Genomic DNA, 22596 nt, shown 5'->3' with positions numbered 1-22596 from the left:
ACAAAGAGGGTGGAAGACAACAATAGGGGGGAGGTGATAGGACAGAGGGGTTGAAAACTGTTGGGTGGAGGGTATGGGGACACTATGCTACCAAAGGTTGAGACCAGGAGAATTTCAGGAGTGGAGAATGTGTTGTAAGGATAACTCCCATCTGTGCGGTTCTGAAAAGCTGGTGGTTGAGGGGAGGATCTGGATGGCATGAGTAGTGAGGCATCCATTGAAATGAAGCATGTTGTGTTCAGCTGCATGTTGTGCTACAGGGTGGTCTACTGGTGGACAGCTGGTTGGTAGTCAAACCAATATAAAAAGCTGTGCAGTGATTGCCACAGAGCTGGTATATGATATTGCTGCTTTTACAGTTGCCCGCCTCTGATGTGATAGGATAAGTCTGTGACAGGACTGAAACAGGAAATGCTGGGTTGGTAGATGGGATAGGTGTTGTGCCTAGGTCTTCGACACGGGTTTGATCCTTGTGACAAGGTGTTCTACATCTACATCTACATCCACATCCATACTCCACAAGCCACCTGACGGTGTGTGGCGGGGGGTACTTTGAGTACCTCTATCGATTCTCCCTTCTATTCCAGTCTCGTATTGTTCGTGGAAAGAAAGATTGTCGGTATGCCTCTGTGTGGGCTCTAATCTCTCTGGTTTTATCCTCATGGTCTCTTCACGAGATATATGTAGGAGGGAGCAATATACTGCTTGACTCCTCGGTGAAGGTATGTTCTCGAAACTTCAACAAAAGCCCGTACTGAGCTACTGAGTGTCTCTCCTGCAAAGTCTTCCACTGGAGTTTATCTGTCATCTCTGTAACACTTTCACGATTAATAAATGATCCTGTAACGAAGCGCGCTGCTCTCCGTTGGATCTTCTCTATCTCTTCTATCAACCCTATCTGGTATGGATCCCACACTGGTGAGCAATATTCAAGCGGTGGGCAAACAAGCGTACTGTAACCTACTTACTTTGTTTTCGGATTGCCTTTCCTTAGGATTCTTCCAATGAATCTCAGTCTGGCATCTGCTTTACAGACGATCAACTTTATATGATCATTCCATTTTAAATCACTCCTAATGCCTACTCCCAGATAATTTATGGAATTAACTGCTTCCAGTTGCTGACCTGCTATATTGTAGCTAAATGATAAAGGATCTTTCTTTCTATGTATTTTCAGCACATTACACTTGTCTACATTGAGATTCAATTGCCATTCCCTGCACCATGCGTCTATTCGCTGCAGATCCTCCTGCATTTCAGTACAATTTTCCATTGTTACAACCTCTCAATATACCACAGTATCATCCGCAAAAAGCCTCAGTGAACTTCCAGTGTTATCCACAAGGTCATTTATGTATATTGTGAATAGCAACAGTCCCACGTCACTCCCCTGCGGCACACCTGAAATCACTCCTACTATGGAAGACTTCTCTCCATTGAGAATGACATGCTGCGTTCTGTTATCTAGGAACTGTTCAATCCAATCACACAATTGGTCTGATAGTCCATATGCTCTTACTTTGTTCATCAAACGACTGTGGGGAACTGTATCGAACACCTTGCGGAAGTCAAGAAACACAGCATCTACCTGGGAACCTGTGTCTCTGGCTCTCTGAGTCTCGTGGACGAATAGCGCGAGCTGAGTTTCAAACGATCGTCTTTTTCTAAACCCATGCTAATTCCTACAGAGTAGATTTCTAGTCTCCAGAAAAGTCATTATACTCTAACATAATACGTGTTCCAAAATTCTACAACTGATCGACGTTAGAGATATAGGTCTATAGTTCTGCACATCTGTTCGATGTCCCCTCTTGAAAACGGGGATGACCTGTGCCATCCTAGTCCATCAGGATGGACTAAGATGTTGTGGAGGTTGGGTGGGCAACGGGATACCACTTTTAGAGGGGTGGGAAGGATCCCGCGTAGGATGTCCCTCATTTCAGGGCACGATGATAGGTAATAAGAGCCCTAGCGAAGGATGTGGTTCAGTGGTTTCAGTCCAGGGTGGTATTGACGAAGGGGGCACTCCTCTGTGGCTGGTTCTTAGGGGGTAGTGGGAGGATTGGGGGTGTGAGGGGAAATGGCACGGGAGATCTGTGTGCAGACTAGGTCTAGGGGTTAGTGCCTGTCTGGAACGGCCTTCAAGAGACCCTCAGCATACTGGGCAAGAGAGTTCTTTTTACTGCAAGTGTACCATCCCCAGATGACCTGGCTCTATGGGAGGAACTTTTTGGTGTGGAATAGGTGACAGCTCTTAAAGTACAGATAATGTTGGTGGTTGGTGGGTTTAATGTGGACAGAGGTGTGGATGAAGCCATCAGAGAGGAGGACATCAACATCCAGGAAGGTGGCACACTGGGTTGTGGAGGACCAACTGAATCAGATGGGAGAGAAGGTGTTGAGGATGTGTAGGAATAAAGATACGATGTTTGTCTTGTAGAAAATATAAATAGGACCTTTTTGTAGAAAATGTAATGTAGTTTAATTTTTTATGGGGAATATGGTTTCACTACAGGCTGCGATTTTAGAATTATTCAATAACAGCGTAGGCCTCTAGTTTTGTGTGTCTGTTCAAGGACCTTCCCAGAATATGGATATTACTTGTAAAATTTTTAAATCACTGTAACATCTAGTTCCTCCAGTGATATACAGTACTCTACTGCAGGAAGAGAGTTCATTTGCATAATTGATGTAGAATCTTATAGCCGGCCACTGTGGCCAAGCGGTTCTAGGCGCTTCAGTCCGGAACCGTGTGATTGCTATGGTCACAGGTTCAAATCCTGCCTTGGCCATGAATGTGTGTGATGTCCTTAGGTTGGTTAGGTTTAAGTAGTTCTAAGTTCTAGGGGACTGATGACCTCAGATGTTAAGTCCCATAGTGCTCAGAGCCATTTGAACCATTTAGAATCTTATGGGTATCCCATCAGGTCCATTAGCCTTTCTTATGTTGAATGATTTCAGTTAATTTTCTACCCTGTTGTCATTTAGTTTGATACGATGGTTTAAAGCAGGAATCACAGTGTGAGCTCCTTCAGTGAAATAAGTTTGAAAAAAGGAATTTAGTACTTCATCCTTCTCTCTGTCATCCTTCATTCATTGCTACTGTGGTCACCGAGGGTCTGGACAGATAGCTTCGCTAATTTAACATAAGATTAAAACTTCTTAGTAGATATAATTTTATATTTGAATGTATTGAATGCTTCATGCATGGCTCTTCTTGTGCTGATTTTGGTTTTGTTCAGTTTGTGTTTGTCTGTTAGGCTTTGGCTATGTTTAAATCTGCAGTGAAGGTCTCTTTGCTTTCAAAACAGCTTTCTAATCTGCTGTCAAACCATGGTGAGTCCTTTTCACCTCTCAAAGCTTTGTTTGGCACACATTTGTTTAAGGCATATTGTACAGTGCTCTTGAGCTTAGTCCATAGATACTCAACATTTTCAGTCTGAGATATGAGTGCTTTAAGTTGGTCACTCAGGTAATTTGAAATGTGTTTCAATCATTAAACACATATATCTTTGTACCTTTTCTACATTCCTATATACCCCCATCTTCAGTGATGCTATAATAGCCTTATGACCACCGATTTCCTGTTCTACATTAACTGAATTGAAAAGTTCAGGCCTGTTTGTAACCCAGAGATCTAATGTGTTATCTTCACAAGTCATTTATATGATGAACTGCTCAAGATAATTTTCAGACAAGGTATTTAGAACAATTTCGTGATTTCCTATCTACCACTATTGTTACTGAGTATGGTTTTATAAATCATACAACTACCATGTTTTGTTCATCTTTAACACTTATCTGCACTCGCATTTTTTATCATTTAAAGGATGTATTAACCTCACTAGATATTATTGTATTATTTATAACTGTAAACACTGCTCCAGCACCAGCATTCGGTCTATCTTTGTAAGATACATTCCAATTGAAATTTATAATTTCATTGCTATTAATATCTGGTTTCAGCCAGGTTTCTGCCTCTAGTATTAAGTGGTCATTATTACCATTATAAGTAAGGCTTGTTCTGGGACTTTTTCATGAAAGTCCAGGCAGTTAACTAATAGTGTATTCACTATTTCTTTCTCTGATCTGTGATGATGAAAGTTACTACCTTTAAATTGTTGGGACTGATGTTCTCCCCTCTCTGAAATCACAACACAGATTACAAGCCAGTGGATGGATTTCTCTATCCTGAAAAACCCATATACACTCCTGGAAATTGAAATAAGAACACCGTGAATTCATTGTCCCAGGAAGGGGAAACTTTATTGACACATTCCTGGGGTCAGATACATCACATGATCACACTGACAGAACCACAGGCACATAGACACAGGCAACAGAGCATGCACAATGTCGGCACTAGTACAGTGTATATCCACCTTTCGCAGCAATGCAGGCTGCTATTCTCCCATGGAGACGATCGTAGAGATGCTGGATGTAGTCCTGTGGAACGGCTTGCCATGCCATTTCCACCTGGCGCCTCAGTTGGACCAGCGTTCGTGCTGGACGTGCAGACCGCGTGAGACGACGCTTCATCCAGTCCCAAACATGCTCAATGGGGGACAGATCCGGAGATCTTGCTGGCCAGGGTAGTTGACTTACACCTTCTAGAGCACGTTGGGTGGCACGGGATGCATGCGGACGTGCATTGTCCTGTTGGAACAGCAAGTTCCCTTGCCGGTCTAGGAATGGTAGAACGATGGGTTCGATGACGGTTTGGATGTACCGTGCACTATTCAGTGTCCCCTCGACGATCACCAGTGGTGTACGGCCAGTGTAGGAGATCACTCCCCACACCATGATGCCGGGTGTTGGCCCTGTGTGCCTCGGTCGTATGCAGTCCTGATTGTGGCGCTCACCTGCACGGCGCCAAACACGCATACGACCATCATTGGCACCAAGGCAGAAGCGACTCTCATCGCTGAAGACGACACGTCTCCATTCGTCCCTCCATTCACGCCTGTCGCGACACCACTGGAGGCGGGCTGCACGATGTTGGGGCGTGAGCGGAAGACGGCCTAACGGTGTGCGGGACCGTAGCCCAGCTTCATGGAGACGGTTGCGAATGGTCCTCGCCGATACCCCAGGAGCAACAGTGTCCCTAATTTGCTGGGAAGTGGCGGTGCGGTCCCCTACGGCACTGCGTAGGATCCTACGGTCTTGGCGTGCATCCGTGCATCGCTGCGGTCCGGTCCCAGGTCGACGGGCACATGCACCTTCCGCCGACCACTGGCGACAACATCGATGTACTGTGGAGACCTCACGCCCCACGTGTTGAGCAATTCGGCGGTACGTCCACCCGGCCTCCCGCATGCCCACTATACGCCCTCGCTCAAAGTCCGTCAACTGCACATACGGTTCACGTCCACGCTGTCACGGCATGCTACCAGTGTTAAAGACTGCGATGGAGCTCCGTATGCTACGGCAAACTGGCTGACACTGACGGCGGCGGTGCACAAATGCTGCGCAGCTAGCGCCATTCGACGGCCAACACCGCGGTTCCTGGTGTGTCCGCTGTGCCGTGCGTGTGATCATTGCTTGTACAGCCCTCTCGCAGTGTCCGGAGCAAGTATGGTGGGTCTGACACACCGATGTCAATGTGTTCGTTTTTCCATTTCCAGGAGTGTATGTTTACTAAACGTACTCTGCTTCCACTGTTACCATTTTCTCCATGTAATCAAGTCCTGAACTATTATGAGTGGCTCTACAATTATCCACACAATACCAAAGGCTGTGAAATCTGCATCTAAGGTTGGAACACGATCATTTGAGCATCTGGTTTAAGCCTTCCACTTGGCTCTAAACCAGATGGCTGCAACATGCTAGCTCAGCTTTTAGCCCTTGCATGATGCTAGCTGTTTTCACCAATGTACCCAGCCACCTGTAGCAACTGAGGAGAGCATGTAAACCCAACTGTCAGGTGTCATCACTGCCTCTATGAGCCACAATTTGTAGTTGGGTGTGTCCACTGCACACAACTGCCACTGGCAAAGCTGCCTCCATATCCTAGGTGAGACATCCAGGTGAATAAACAGAGTTGATGCTCTGCATTGCAGCAGTGGCCTTGACATTGCTGCAATGAATGGTGAGGTAAAAGAAGAAACCCATTTATGGACACTGTTTGGTTTTTATGTCTCTTTAAACTGCATCTTGAAAGCCACGTGCTGTTTGTTGTAAGTGGTATACCACTGTTTGCCTAAAGTATGAGCAATTGTGCCTGTCAACATAACAATTTTTTTGCCTGTGTGCACCTTAATGCACATTACATTATTCAGTGGATAGATATACATCAACCCATGCCCGGCCTCCCTAATGGCCTTCTTTTCATGAGGTTATTTCATGTCTACAGCTTAAATAAAATCTCCAATGATACAACATGATGGATCATGGAAGTATGTGAGGCAATACGCAGTAGGCCAAGTGAATCTGAGTATGTTCGAAAATCTCAGATGTGGAAATCTGGAGCCTGTATCCAGCAACCATTAGGCACAATACTCTGTGTGAATTGTGAATTATTCATAAAATGCCGTAGTTGTCAAGTATAATCTTTCACCTCTAGTGGTCTTTTTATAGACTCCAAATATTTCACGCACCGATCATGGAACAGCCGCTAAAACACTGCAATATTCAAAGTATCTGTTCTGCATCTACATCAGCGGTTGAAATTCTTAATTAAGTAAACCAACAGACATAGCATTACTCCATATAATGGAGCATATTAACCAACTTTTGTATTTTTAATGTGCCTTGTAATATGTATGTAAATGGATGACATTGATGTTTAAGCGGTGTTAGACTGAATTTTGTTGTACTGGTAAACACATGATGTTTTACATAATAACCAATTCTGGATAGAGCCTGCGTCTGAAACATTCATACATGTTTGTTGTCTGTGTCTGATCTTTTTACAGTGAATACTTTTGTCTATCATCATCTGCCAATTAATTCTTTGCTATGTATGCACTCTTTGTTTGGAGCTGTGTATTAACTGGCATATTGTACTTAAACAGGTACAAAACTACAAGCCTGAAGTTATATGGTCAGATGGAGACTGGGAAGCAGGTGATACATATTGGACTTCACGGGATTTTCTTGCCTGGTTGTATAATGAGAGTCCTGTCAAGGATACTGTTGTTGTAAATGACCGTTGGGGAAAAGGTGTTACATGCAAGCATGGAGATTTTTATACATGTTCAGACCGCTATGATCCTGGTAAAGTATTGCTATACTGCTAGTATCAGCTGACCTGTAATCAATGATATTTAAGTAATAACTTTTGTAATGATATATGTAATTGTGAAAAATTGGTCTGTATGAAGCACTGTGTAAATATGTGTACAATTTTATCAGTGTACTTTACCATCTGGCACATTTCATGTAACTGGAACATCATCTCCATGCTACTCTATCCTGTGCAAGCTTCTTCATCTCCCAGTACCTGCTGTAACCTACATCATTCTGAATCTGCTTAGTGTATTCATCTCTGCCTCCCTGTACGATTTTTACCCTCCACGCTGCCCTCCAATACTAAATTGGTGATCCCTTGATGCCTCAGAACATGTCCTACCAACCGCTCCCTTCTTCTAGTCAAGTTGTGCCACAAATTTCTCTGCTCCACAATTCTATTCAATACCTCCTCATTAGTTGTGTGATCTACCGATCTAATCTTCAGCATTCTTTTGTAGCACCGCATTTCGAAAGCTTCTATTCTCTTCTTGTCTAAACTATTTATCGTCCATGTTTCACTTCCATACATAGCTACACTCCATACAAATTCTTTCAGAAACAACTTACTGACACTTAAATCTATACTCGATGTTAAAAAAATTTCTCTTCTTCAGAAACGCTTTCCTTGCCATTGCCAGTCTACATTTTGTATCCTCTCTACTTCAGCCATCATCAGTTATTTTGCTCGCCAAATAGCAAAACTCCTTTACTACTTTAAGTGTCCCATTTCTTAATCAAATTTCCTTTCCCTCAGCATCACCTAATTTAATTTGAATACATTCCATTATCCTCGTTTTGCTTCTGTTGATGTTTATCTTATATCTTTCAAGACACTGTCCATTCCGTTCAGCTGCTCTTCCAGGTCCTTTGCTGTCTCTGACAGAATTACAGTGTCATCGGTGAACCTCAAAGTTTTTATTTCTTCTCCATGGATTTTAATACCTACTCCGAATTTTTCTTTTTTTTTCCTTTACTGCCTGCTCAATATACAGATTGAATAACATCAGGGATAGGCTACAACCCTGTCTTGCTCCCTTCCCAACCACTGCTTCCCTTTCATGCCCCTCAACTCTTTTAACTGCCATCTGGTTTCCATACAAATTTGTAAATAGCCTTTCACTCCCTGTATTTTACCCCTGCCGCCTTCAGAATTTGAAAGAGAGTATTCCAGTCAACATTGTCAAAAGTTTCTCTAAGTCTACAAATGCTAGAAATGTAGGTTTGCCTTTCCTTAATCTATTTTCTAAGATAAGTCGTAGGGTCAGTATTGTCTCACGTGTTCCCATATTTCTACGGAATCCAAATTGATCTCTCCGAGGTCGGCTTCTACCAGTTTTTCCATTTGTCTGTAAAGAATTTGCATTAGTATTTTGCAGCCGTGACTTATCAAACTGATAGTTCAGTAATTTTCACATCTGTCAACACCTGCTTTCTTTGGAGTTGGAATTATTATATTCTTCTTGAAGTCTGAGGATATTTCGCCTGTCTCATACATCTTGCTCACCAGATGGTAGAGTTTTGTCAGGGCTGGCTCTTCCAAGGCTGTCAGTAGTTCTAATAGAATGTTGTCTACTACAGGGGCCTTGTTTCGACTCAGGTCTTTCAGTGCTCTGTCAAACTCTTCACGCAGTATCATATCTCTCATTTCATCTTGATCTACATCCTCTTCCATTTCAATAATATTTTCCTCAAATCCCATATACCTTAAAATGGCCCAAAATGGTTGTGATTAATACTTCTGATGCACTTGATATTCCACACGTAGGCAGACAGTGAGAGAGTTAGTAATTTTTGTTGGATGTAAAAGCCACTGAAAAACTGTTGTGACAGTTGGACAGTATCACTGCAATTGAAGTGTCATAAAAATCCACTGCAGCTAAGCAACAAACAAATGTCAATATCTAAATTTCTACAGTAGTCAAGTGTACCTGTGGTACATCATACAGTAATAATAATATGTATTCGTCCTTTGATCATTTTATAGAATGATACAGGCAAAACACCTTCTAAAGAGGCATACGATACACAGAATGCAGTGATCATGCATCTCATTACTCCTAGAGTCTAGAGTCATACATGCACGTGTGCACTCTCTCTCTCTCTCTTTCTCTCTTTCTCTCCCCCCCCCTCCCTCCACCCATCTCTCTCTCCCCCGCTCCCTCCACCCATCCCTCTCTTCTCCCTCCCCTCCCTCCCTCCCTCCCTCCCTCCCTCCCTCCCTCCCTCCCTCCCTCCCTCCCTCCATCCCTTCCTCCCTCCATCCCTTCCTTCCTCCACCTACTCACCTTGCACCATTCCATACACTCAACTTTGGCAGCACAGTCATTTTTGGACTCCACCAGGTCCATTGTGACAGCTTGCTGAACACTCAACTACACTAAAACAATAAAGCAGAAAAGCAGGCAAAAAAATATTCTTTTTAATCCTACAAATGTCACAATTTTAAGTTAATTAAAAACTTTCCTAGATGATTTCCAATTAATGATCCCTTTAATTTTTCGTATTGCTCATTTTTTAATTTTATTGGGTTGCTACATAAGTTCATAGTGCTTTTCCATAAGTTTAACATTACAAATACACATAACAGATAATTTAGTCATTAATAGTATATTCTTCTTCAATATTTACAACAGTCTCCAAATGTTGGGTAACCTTTTGATTCTGCAATTGTAGAACTCACATGATTTTGAGGTGAACAACTTACCGAGCCATGTTCGGAACACACTTTCATCCAGAAAAGAAGTTCCTTGAAGGTCGTCTGATAAAAAGCAGAAAAAGTGAAAATCTGAGGGCACAAGATCGCAGAATGACTTCCCGTCCCAACTCCCGTGTAGTGTTTCTTGTCAGTGTAGCAGAATGTGGGTGGCTGCTATCATGTAGTAGCATCATTCACACAGTCTTCCTGGTTGTTGATCTTTGATTGTGTCTGCAAGATGTTGGAGTTGTTAACAATAAATGTGAGCAGTTAATGGTTGCACCTTGGGGAAGCAATTCATAGTAGACCACATCATCGCTGTTCCACCAGACGCATAACACTACTTTTGTGGATGTGTGCAGGTCTTCGTATGAGAAGTTGCTGCCTTGTTTGGGCTCAACCATTCCTTTCTTTTCCTTATGTCAGCATGAAGACACCATTTCTCATCACCAGTATAGGATAGGAATGGTTGATGTCATTCACGAGCCAACTGATGACAAGTGAGCAGATGTGAACCTGTGGCCATCCCCAGATTTTTGTGATTTTGGCTTACAGTATGCGGTATCCGTACGCCCAATTTTTGGACCTTTCCAATTGAATGCAGATGTCACACAATGGTGGAATGATCACAGTTCATCACATTTGCCTGTTCTCAAATACGGTGATGATCATTGTGGATTAATGCGTGTAAATAATATTTGTCAAACCCCAAAGACCTTCCTAACTGTGGAGAGTCACTAGTCTCAAAGCAATGCTGCTTAAAATGAGAAAACTATTTTCTCGCCGTGCCCTGTCCAATGGCATTATCCACGCACACAGCATAAATGTTTGTGGTCACCTCTGCTGCTGTCTCCCCTGTATTGAACTCAAATGAAGAGCATGTTGGAAATGTTCTGATTCCTCCACTTGGCCCTGCATTTTCTAGCATCCACTCAGTATCTCCAAATGGCAAAATGACAATGTGTAAATTCAAATAGCAACAGTGGACTACAAATAAAAAACCCATTGCAACCGAAATACCAATATGCAAAACAAAAATGCTATGTTCTTATGCATCAACCTAATAAATGATTTTTTTGTGAATCTTGCATTTCCTCAGAACAGTATGCCATACCATAAGAGCCATGCACTTTAGTATCATGAACACGCCACTCTGTTTAAGTGTTACAGATCTCTCTACATATTTTTAAGACAGTTTTTACTGAGTTTTTTTTCAATAGTTTAAAGCTACCTTCCTGTTTTAAATGATCATCTAACCCTATTCCAAGAAAGTTTGTACAAGATTCAGTGCCACACCTAACTCAAACACTATAATTCTTCTGGTTTTTGTTCATGTATCTCCAAAGCTCACCCATCTTTCTCTTTTCTCTGTTGGTACAGAAACCTTTTGTTGGAAATCGGTTTCATTCTTTTCCATGTAATAAAAAGGTAATACCGTACTCATTTGGCGTTGGAGGAAATTCCGACCTGCAGGCTGAAAACACCATAAGACTGTTCATTTGATATCGACATTGCAAACCACCAGCATCCCTTATGGTTTGAGTATCTATGTGATAAGAGTGAATCAATAGTCTGGTTCATTTGCCCCAGTCTCATACATGAAGGAAAAAAACAAACAGAGCATCTACCTGAGACCTGAGCTGGTAACAGTGAAGACGAACCTGGTTATTCAGATTCTGGGAAAACAGGAAGAATCAGAGATTTCAAAAACTTCTCAAGCCACAGTAAAGAAAACTTATTGCCACTCTCAACTTATAGACATTAAGCAAAACAATAAAATTCAAGCTCCTGATAGATACTGGTAACAAGTTCAGAATTCTTATACTCATTATACAAGAAACATGTTTTTGTAACGATGATCACTTTGGTTCAGATGTATATTGTTTATAGAAAGGAAAACCTGCATCTAGACATCCAAAAAGTTATTTACTTACGTTGAACACCTCGTTATTAGAACATATTTCTTCAACTTTGTCTTGCCTGCTTTTTGTCATGTGAATTTTGGATAGGACTTTTACTATTTGTGACTATGAGATTTGGAGTTTTATTTTCAGTGCTAACTTGTCATTACTTTATTGGTTAGTAACATGTGTGACTACTTTCAAAAACCATAGTGGTTTTTTGACACAATGTATTTTATACGCTGCAGTCTGTAAATGTGTAACTCTTTGTTTGCCTTGTTTTTGACAGGAGTTCTGCAGCCTCATAAATGGGAGAATTGCATGACTATTGATAGAAATTCATGGGGATATAGACGCAATGCACGACTGAAAGACTATTTAACAACACATGAACTAATCGAGGAACTTGCAAGAACTGTTAGTTGTGGTGGTAAGTAACAGAATCTCCATTCTTATATTCCAATGTTGCTGAGGGTGTGACCATGGCTCAGTAGCAGCAGCTTGAACTCACCCCACTTTGATATACAGTTTGTTGTTTAATGCCAACAGATCATTCAGCTTTATGTTAAAGGCTTTGGAGAAACTGAAAACAATTCAACTTCATGTATTGCACTTTTCTACATTTGTATATATGATCCAGCCACATTAATGTGACCACCACCTATGTTCAATATCAATGAGCAATAACCACTCACAGATAGCTAGTGGTAGCACTAGCAGTGGAGGTTCTATAAAACATATCAGAGGACACAGAAAACAGTGCACTCATTGTCATAACGTGGAAACAGAATGATTTATCTTATGCACAGAAGGACATAATCATTGGGATTTCTTAAATTTCTAAGTTTATAAACTGTTGCATTCTACTGTGTTTAAAATATACCGTGCATGGCAAAAAGGCAGTATCAAAAACTGGCACCAAGGCAACTGTTGTGCACCACAGGCCAGAGATGACAGGGCCAAACGACAGCTTCGGAGATGTGTACAGGTGAATAGACATGCAACTGTTGAGCAACTGACCACCCAGATGAACCAAGGCACTACCAACAGTGTCTCCTCAACAACCATTCAGCAAACATTGCTGTGTATGGGCCTCCATAGCAGATGCCTGATCCATGTAACCGTGCTGTCTGCTGTTCATAGGCAATGAAGGCTGGAATCTGCACACCAGTACTGCAATTGGACATCCACTGAATGGGGACGGGTGGCCTTTTCAGATTAATTGTGTTTTCTGCTCCGTCAAACAAATGGCCATTGGGGGTGTACGGTTTGAAATGTCTGAAAGCAAACAAGGAAGGAGTGTTGTGTTCTGGAGAATGTGTTCCTGAGTGATCTCATCATTCTGGAAGGCACAGTGGATCAACACAAGTATGCACTTAAAATAATAGAAAAGCCACAATCGCTTCAATATCGTTTACTAGATGACCGGTTTCAGCTTCAGTTTTATATTTTATGTAAAGAACGACCATGAGAGCAGTTTTTTATTATTTTTTATTGGTTGTGACAATGATTTTTATCAGATGGTCTGCCTCATGTGCCATTATGTCCATATGGTTTTATTAATGTTAATCCACGTTTCAGATTCGATGATGTCACCTTCAGAGTGCTGAAACTGGTCATCTAGTAAATGATATTGAAGCGATCGTGGCTTTTCAATTATTTTAAAAACAGAGTGATCACCCCACGACACACCATGTGCTCACTGCAAAACAAGTATGCACCTATCCTTGGTGGCCATGTCCACCCCTATATGCAGTTTGTTTTTCCTCGCCACAGTGGCATCTACTAGCAAGACAGTGCAACATGTCACACAACTTGCAGTGTACGTGTGTTCTTCATATGGCACAAGGATGAATTTACCGTACTCCACTGGCCACCAAACTCCCTGGATTTATAACCATTGAGAATCTGTGTGACCACCTCAATCAGGCGGTTCACACCCTGGATCCTCAACCAAGATCTGGTGACATGGCTGAAGTTGGTATGACTCCACATACCTGTCAGTACCTTCCAGGATCTCATTAATTATCTTCCCACATGTCTGTGTTGCAAAAGGTGGTTATTCAGGCTTTTGACAAGTAGTGGTCACATTGATGTGACTGGACAGTGTAATTACTACATTCATTCAGATGTGTTAGTCAGCTCTCACTGAACCACGTAGTGTATTATTAAATATAGTAGTCACACATTTGGGAGGAGATGGATTAAAATGTCCATCCAGTTATCCATATTTTCATCTTCATCTGTTTTCCAGAATCACTGCAGATTAATGGTGGATTGGTTCCTTCAGCAAAACTGTCTGTTTTACTCCATATTCTAGCCCAGACTGTGGTACTGCTCAGTCTCCAGTGGCCTCATTATTTATGAGACATTAACTTTCTGTCTTCTCTCCCTCCTTCAGTCAGTTGTGAGCAGGTGTGTTGAACCCTGCTCAACTAATTTTCATTCTGTCAGTAATTAAGTTCTCTTCATAAATCTGCAAGGTATTTTGCCTTGCTAATTAAGGCTTACATGATAACACTCTGCTAGTGCTATGGCTACGTAAAAATCTGAACCAGTGTGTTGAACCTGCCCAACTAATTTTCATTCTGTCTGTATTTAAGCTCTTTTCATAAATCTGCAAGGTATTTTGCCTTGCTAATTAAGGCTTAGGTGATAATCCTCTGCTAGTGCTATGGCTACATAAACATCTAAACCATTGTGTACCCTTTTATAACACTAGTAAACTGTTGCACATAATTCAGTAATTTCAAAAATGAGTCACCACCCTGTGTGAGTGAAAAGTGAACTAAATTGAATTTTGGTTAATCGAAATTGAGTAGTTATCTTCTTTTCTAGATACAAAATAGCACATCACTTACTATCATAATCTTCCAAACAACTTATTAATCCTATTTACAAAACCAAATAACTTATTACACCTATTTACAAAAGCGTTTCAGTTAGCTGACCATAAGATACTAATCCTAAGCTGTTAATAGCACTTTACTGCATTTATTTTGACTCCTTTATATTAAATCTGTATTTATTTATGTGAACATGCTGCCACTGAGACCACCAGCCGTGGTACATTCATGGACAACTGTTCAACCATGTTATTGGTACTGACTGTTACGAAGCCATGATGCTCATGCTGTATGCTGCCTTGTTGACAGTGTCAACATTTTCACATCATAAAGTATGATGAGAGTGCGAATCTGTTGCTAAGATGTTGTGACTAACGTAACTCAATAAATAATACAAAATCAGAATTTCTGAGTAAGAACACAATTTATTTGTGACTTCAAACAAGTAAATAGTATTGATGCATTCACAGTACATGAGTGATCATGAGTCATTTATTTTACTTTACATGAGGCAAGGGCCTTATCGACCATACAGCTGCTCTATGAGCCTTTTCCACTTCTGCCTGTCCAATGCGCTGTTAGTCTAGTTGCTGTTGCTGTTCATCCTAGTTGTATCCTCCCGAATGTTATCCCGCCATCTGATCCTGGGTCTCCCTCTTCCTCTTGTTCCATCTATTGTTCTGCTGAATGCCATTCTAGGTAGTCTATTCTCTGTCATTCTTGCTATATGGCCTGCCCAATTCAATCTTCTCCTCTTGAGAACTTCGACGATGTTACGGTGTTTGTACAGCCCTCTTAATTATTTATTTCTTCTTATTCTCCATTCCATGTTATTTTTGTCGTATACAGGTCCAAAAATTTTCCTTAATACTTTTCTTTCGAATATTAACAGTTTTTCTTCATCTTTTTTTCTAAATATTAATGTTTCACACCCATATAGCATCACAGGTGTAATGGTCGATTAATATAAGTGGATTTTGAAGTTACTGCTAAGTGATCTTTTTCTTAGAATTTTGATGAAACTAAAAAGTGTCTTGTTTACTGTTGATAAACGGGAATCTGTTTCTATATCTGTTTTGTTGTTATTACTAAAAAGACTTCCTAGGTACTTTATGTGGTCAACAGCCTTGAAATTGAATCCATCTAAAGTCAGAAGTGCAGAAGAGTCATACCAGAGACTAACTGAACTGTGCCGCTTGGCAGGAATAGTGGATCCACTGTGTTAGCTAAAGAGAACACAATACTCCTGAAGTATTTGATGACCTTCTACTGCCACATAGATCCCCCCCCCCCCCTCCTCCTCCGCCTCTGCCCCCTTCAGCAGTAGAGCTGAGCTCGGGGAATGTGGCTAACTGGTGCCAAACTCACTGTCTGCCCCTCATAGTATAAACTCATAGTATAGTATGGCAGCAGTCATGGTTCATTGGGAATGTCCTTGCGACATGACACTGGCAGCTCTAGGTATGATGGCAGTGAAACCATAACTGAAATGGGCAGCTTATTGACCTTTCTCATTGCAACTTTTGATTATAGACAGGTGTGCCAAGTTGGTAGGTTGTTGGCTGGTAACAGGCAACCAGGCTTCGCCCTTTTGAGTGATTCTGTCATAGATTTACCATTTTATAAGATTTCTATAGCATTTTCATTATGCTTCAGAACTTGGTAGGTGCTAGAGTAAGGAGGTTTTAATGCCGCCGGAACAGCACCTGTCCTTAACAAAAATGTGAGCACTTCTTCAAACCCTTATGATTGAAAATGTTGGCTTCACTTTGGGGGGATGCCGGTACCGGGCAGAACTCTGAGATTCCACACTAAACTTGTTGCAGTAGGATTGGCAAAGACATTTGTTGTAAAAAAAAAAAAACCCTCTCAGGGTAGCTGCAATGTGTCTCCATAGAACATCTCAGCTGTTGATGCATCAGTGTCTTGCGCTTCTGTCCAGGCCGTGTCATGGCATGTAAGCATGGCTTTGAATGTCCAGTGCCAGCTCTATATCCTACCTTTGCTGGCCGGGCATTAACTAGTAGTTGATGATGTTGAAATCCCCATAAGTAGTGATTTTAAGAAGAAGGCCAGACTTCAACTGCTGTCCTTTTTCAAATATACTGGGTAGATGGACTGAGCAATCCATGTAATGAGGAATGTCATAACTGTTGGTTCTCCAGAAATGTCTGTAGTTGTAGTATAATTAGCCCAAAGGGCGAACTGGTCAGTTTCTGTGAAGATGTATCTGAATTCTTCAGGAGGAGGCAACAGCCTTGCCAGGTCAGTGTGGACATGTGTGAAATGATGGGTTGTTTCAGAAAATTGGTCTATTGGTTTGTGAACATGGTGGCCAACCTTGGATATCTAGCATGCCAAATATGATTTTTCATATTCACCATATAGAGGAGACAATGAATCACAGACAGGCACAACAAAAGACTGCTATACATTTGAGCTTTTGACCAACAGACCTTCTTCTAAAGTAGGAAACACACACACGACCACTGTTGTATCCTGCTTCTAGTCCATGTGAGCGTGAGTGCACTGAGAGAGGTGTCGCCGTACATTTGTGTGTGAATTGGCTACCAGATGTATGAGCGTGGGCCGGCCGCTGGAGGCTGCCTGTGAGAGGTATGCATGCAGTATGGTCTCTGCCACACCATCTGCTGGTGACTCGCGCATATACAGTGGCGGTCAAAATAATAGAGCCACCTGGCAAAGGTTTGGAATAAAGTGCACATTTATTACTAGACATGTTTGAACTATGATGGAAACCATTACAACCAAGTCACATTGTACTATAGTCAGTTATATCGATAACACAACACAAAATAATCAGTAATAATCAATAATATTCAAAAGAATACCAGACCACAGGGTCAAAAAAATAGAGCCAATTGAAACAAATATATTGTACTTGATCTCAGTCTTATGAAACGTACAGGAACAGTCTTTTTTGCATAGGACTGCATTAGTACTTCGTGGGGTAACCCTTATTTTTGAGGATTGCCCTGCACCTCTTACCCATAGAGTCTACTAAACGCCTGCATTCGTCACTACTGATCGCATACCAGGCTCTCTGGATTTCTTCCCACAGTTTTTCTGAAGATGTAGCTTTTGAGCGGTCAATTCTCTTGTCTAAGATCTCCCATAAGTTCTCAATCGGTGATGCGTCAGGGGACTGAGGTGGCCACTCTAATACTTCGATATTGTGCTCTTGAACAAACTGCCTTATGATCCTTGCAGTATGCTTTGGATCGTTATCGTGCTGAAATTTCCATTTCAGCGGCATTTCCTCTTCAGCATAAGGCAGCATCACATTTGCCAAGATGTCTTTGTACATTTCTGCGTTCATTATGCCGTTGATACGGTGTATTGGACCAATGCCGTACCACGAAAAACATCCCCATACCATAACACTTCCGCCACCGTATTTCACAGTTTTTAAAGTGTACTTGGGATTAAATTCCTGGTTTGGTGGGCGGCGCACATAGACTTTTCCGTCTGAGGCAAACCTATTAAACTTGGATTCATCGGACCAAAGGATGTTCCTCCACCAAGTATTAGGTTTTTGTTCATTTCTCCGGGCAAAGGCTAACCTTTTCCGAACATTAGCTTGTGAAACATGTGGCTTCTTTCTTGCAATGCGCCCATTCAATTTTGCAGATCTCAGTCGTCTTTGAATCGTTGAGGTTGATGGTTGAACATCATGTTCGTCGCTAAACAAAATGGCTTTCAGTCGTGGTGTTGACAAAAATGGGTCTTTCTTCACTTCCCTAGTGATGAGTCTGTCTACGCGAGGAGTAGTTACACGAGGTCGCCCCCTGTTCTCCACCTGCGGCTTTGTTTGTTTTGACCGTCTCATGGCGTTCTGGACTCGTTTTCGCGAAACGTGCAAGACATTGGCTATTTTATTCATGGACATCCCACTTTTGAACATCCAGAACATTACTATACGCTCATCGTCACTGGTATGCTTTGCTCTGCCCATCTAGACGAATGTAAACAAAACCACACGTCAATTTACATACAAAACAACTGCATAAAAATCAATTTAAAGGCACATGTGTAAAGCGGCTCTATTATTTTGACCCATAAGATTCTTACCTTTATGCCTCTTTTCACACGTCTAGCTCAAACGCTTCCTTTCGGACGACTAAAGATAGCAGCAACGTCTTCCCTGATGTTGTCTACAAGGGACTGACAACACGGCACTCGTGGCGATTTCGCGAACTAATAGATATCCTAGTTCTTAATCTCGTCAATAGAGGTGGCTCTATTATTTCAACCGCCACTGTATATGTGTGGAGCAGTGCTGACTGACCCACTCTTTGTCCAGTAGTACCATTCACACCAGTTGTTCTGTATAGATTAGATTAATACTAGTTCCATGGATCATGAATGCGATATTTCGTAATGATGTGGAACGAGTCGAATTTTCCAATACATGACATAATTAGGTTAATTTAACAACATACTTAAGTTAATATAACAAGTTTATTTTTTTGTGTTTTTTTGTTTTTCTTTATTTTTCATTTTTATTTTTTTTATTTTTTTAAATATTTTTGTTTTGTTTTTATTTTCTTAATTTGTATCTAAAAATTCCTCTATGGAGTAGAAGGAGTTGTCATTCAGAAATTCTTTTAATTTCTTCTTAAATACTTGTTGGTTATCTGTCAGACTTTTGATACTATTTGGTAAGTGACCAAAGACTTTAGTGCCAGTATAATTCACCCCTTTCTGTGCCAAAGTTAGATTTAATCTTGAATAGTGAAGATCGTCCTTTCTCCTAGTATTGTAGTTATGCACACTGCTATTACTTTTGAATTGGGTTTGGTGGTTAATAACAAATTTCATAAGAGAGTATATATACTGAGAAGCTACTGTGAATATCCCTAGATCCTTAAATAAATGTCTGCAGGATGATCTTGGGTGGACTCCAGCTATTATTCTGATTACACGCTTTTGTGCAATAAATACTTTATTCCTCAGTGATGAATTACCCCAAAATATGATGCCATATGAAAGCAATGAGTGAAAATAGGCATAGTAAGCTAATTTACTAAGATGTTTATCACCAAAATTTGCAATGACCCTTATTGCATAAGTAGCTGAACTCAAACGTTTCAGCAGATCATCAATGTGTTTCTTCCAATTTAATCTCTCATCAATGGACATACCTAAAAATTTGGAATATTCTACCTTAGCTATATGTTTCTGATTAAGGTCTATATTTATTAATGGCGTCATACCATTCACTGTACGGAACTGTATGTACTGTGTCTTATCAAAATTCAGTGAGAGTCCGTTTACAAGGAACCACTTAGTAATTTTCTGAAAGACAGTATTGACAATTTCATCAGTTAATTCTTGTTTCTCAGGTGTGATTACTATACTTGTATCATCAGTAAAGAGAACTAACTTTGCCTCTTCATGAATACAGAATGGCAAGTCATTAATATATAATAAGAACAACAAAGGACCCAAGACTGACCCTTGTGGAACCCCATTCTTGATAGTTCCCCAGTTTGAGGAATGTGCTGATCTTTGCGTGTTACGAGAACTACTTATTTCAACTTTCTGCACTCTTCCAGTTAGGTACGAATTAAACCATTTGTGCACTGTCCCACTCATGCCGCAATACTTGAGCTTGTCTAGCAGAATTTCATGATTTACACAATCAAAAGCCTTTGAGAGATCACAAAAAATCCCAATGGGTGGTGTTCGGTTATTCAGATCATTCAAAATTTGACTGGTGAAAGCATATATGGCATTTTCTGTTGAAAAACCTTTCTGGAAACCAAACTGACATTTTGTTAGTACTTCATTTTTACAGATATGTGAAGCTACTCTTGAATACATTACTTTCTCAAAAATTTTGGAAAAAACTGTTAGAAGGGAGATTGGACGGTAATTGTTGACATCAGATCTATCCCCCTTTTTATGCAAAGGTATAACAATAGCATATTTCAGTCTATCAGGGAAAATGCCCTGTTCCAGAGAGCTATTACACAGGTGGCTGAGAATCTTACTTATCTGTTGAGAACAAGCTTTTAGTATTTTGCTGGAAATGCCATCAATTCCATGTGAGTTTTTGCTTTTAAGCAAGTTTATTATTTTCCTAATTTCAGAGGGAGAAGTGGATGAGATTTCAATTGTATCAAATTGCATAGGTATGGCCTCTTCCATTAACAACCTAGCATCTTCTAATGAACACCTGGATCCTACTATATCCACAACATTTAGAAAATGATTATTAAAAATATTTTCAACTTCTGACTTTTTGTTCATAAAGTTTTCATTCAATTTGATGGTAATACTGTCTTCCTCTGCTCTTGGTTGACCTGTTTCTCTTGTAATAATATTCCAAATTGTTTTAATTTTATTATCAGAGTTGCTGATTTCAGACATGATACACATACTCCTGGATTTTTTAATAACTTTTCTTAATATAACACAGTAGTTTTTATAATTTTTGATAGTTTCTGGGTCACTACTCTTTCTTGCTGTCAGATACATTTCCCTTTTCCGGTTACAAGATATTTTTATACCCTTAGTAAGCCATGGTTTGTTACAAGGTTTCTTACGAGTATATTTACCTATTTTCTTGGGGAAGCAGTTTTCAAATGCATTTACAAAAATGTCATGAAATAAATTATATTTTAAATTGGCATCAGGTTCACGGTACACCTCATCCCAGTCTAACTGCTGTAGGCTTTCCCTGAAATTTGCAATTGTTAAATCGTTGACTGAACGTACTACTTTGGAGGACTGTTTAGTATTGCTGAATGGAGCTATGTCATATATTGTAACTAGCTGTGCACCATGATCAGAAAGACCATTCTCTCGTAATGTGTGGATTCATGAGAAGCTTATTTCTGTTATTGCCCAGAGGTTTATGAATAAAACCATGTTTGTGTGACTTGGATTGACTTCATGTATTACTTGGTTACTACATGATTTGTGGTGAGGATGGAACAGTTTCCGTGCATGCTACCTCAAGTGCAGTTTCGTTAGGTTTGTCATAATGAACACCATGCTACCGGCCCTGATTTAACAGCTTACTTAGGCAATGACCACTTTGTCAGCTTCCATGAACAAACAGGGTTCCATTCCACAATCCATCCAACCACTTTTCCTCTCTGATGGTTCAGCTGAGGATTGAGAAACTTATGAAAAAAGACTCAGAAAGTATTTTTTGGCTTTTGGTGTGACAGACTCGTATTTGTGCAAAGCCTTCTTCCTCTTGTGGATTCCACCTAACAACCTAACATCCTCCCCCCCCTCTCCCAATGGCAGAAATTTTGCAACTAGGACAATATTTTGAACTTTCTTGGGCAGGTTGACCAAATTGAAGCATGGGGTGATGTGACTGTAGTGTCACAAGATGTGTCCAGGAGGCTGATGGAAAGCTTGCACAAGTAAGTGGCAGTGATGGCAGTAAACATGCAAGCCCAGTGCTGGGTAGACCAAGGCTGGCCCAACAGCCACAAGCACCACAGTGCCAGCATCAGTATTCTCTATTTCTGTCTTGTCCTTTCTGTTTTGTCAAGCGTGAATGTTCGGCAAGCTCTAAGTGCTGGGCAACTTGTAATGCTTGCCAGAAGAAAGGCCACATCGCCTCTGTGTGTTGTTTGCTGAAGGTTGCTCAGGATGTAAACATGCACGTAAACAGTGTGACTCCAAAGCTTGTGACTTCTCCCAAGTTGTTTATTGAGTTAAGTGTTTTTCAACAAGTGCTCCAGCTACAGGTCAACAGAGGTGCTGCAGTGACATTATTGAATTCTCAAACCTATGCGAGTTTAGGCTCGCTGCCATTGACACCGATCACACCGAAGCTGATCAGTTATAACAAACAGAACATTGCGCTGTAGGGACAATTTACAACATCTGCCTGTTACAAGTGAGTGGTTCATTCCATCACATTTTTGGTCGTTGT

At 40.9% G+C, this 22596-nt stretch overlaps 1 protein-coding gene across 3 annotated transcripts in view; it reads left to right on the top strand.

The window, feature by feature from the left end:
• The window catches only part of LOC124794978 (alpha-L-fucosidase-like), a 123887-nt gene that overhangs the window by 62072 nt on the left and 39219 nt on the right, over nt 1–22596 (top strand). For all 3 annotated transcript variants that reach the window (XM_047258714.1, XM_047258712.1, XM_047258713.1), the window contains exons 5-6: nt 7014–7215; nt 12116–12256. In XM_047258714.1, the coding sequence (XP_047114670.1) occupies nt 7014–7215; nt 12116–12256 (343 nt within the window). The remainder of the gene's footprint in view (nt 1–7013; nt 7216–12115; nt 12257–22596) is intronic.

The sequence above is a fragment of the Schistocerca piceifrons genome, chromosome 4, assembly GCF_021461385.2.
Source record: "Schistocerca piceifrons isolate TAMUIC-IGC-003096 chromosome 4, iqSchPice1.1, whole genome shotgun sequence".
In the NCBI taxonomy this organism is placed as follows: Eukaryota; Metazoa; Arthropoda; class Insecta; order Orthoptera; family Acrididae; genus Schistocerca; species Schistocerca piceifrons.
Note: the sequence above shows the minus strand (reverse complement) of the source record. Positions and strands in the feature narration are given on the sequence as shown.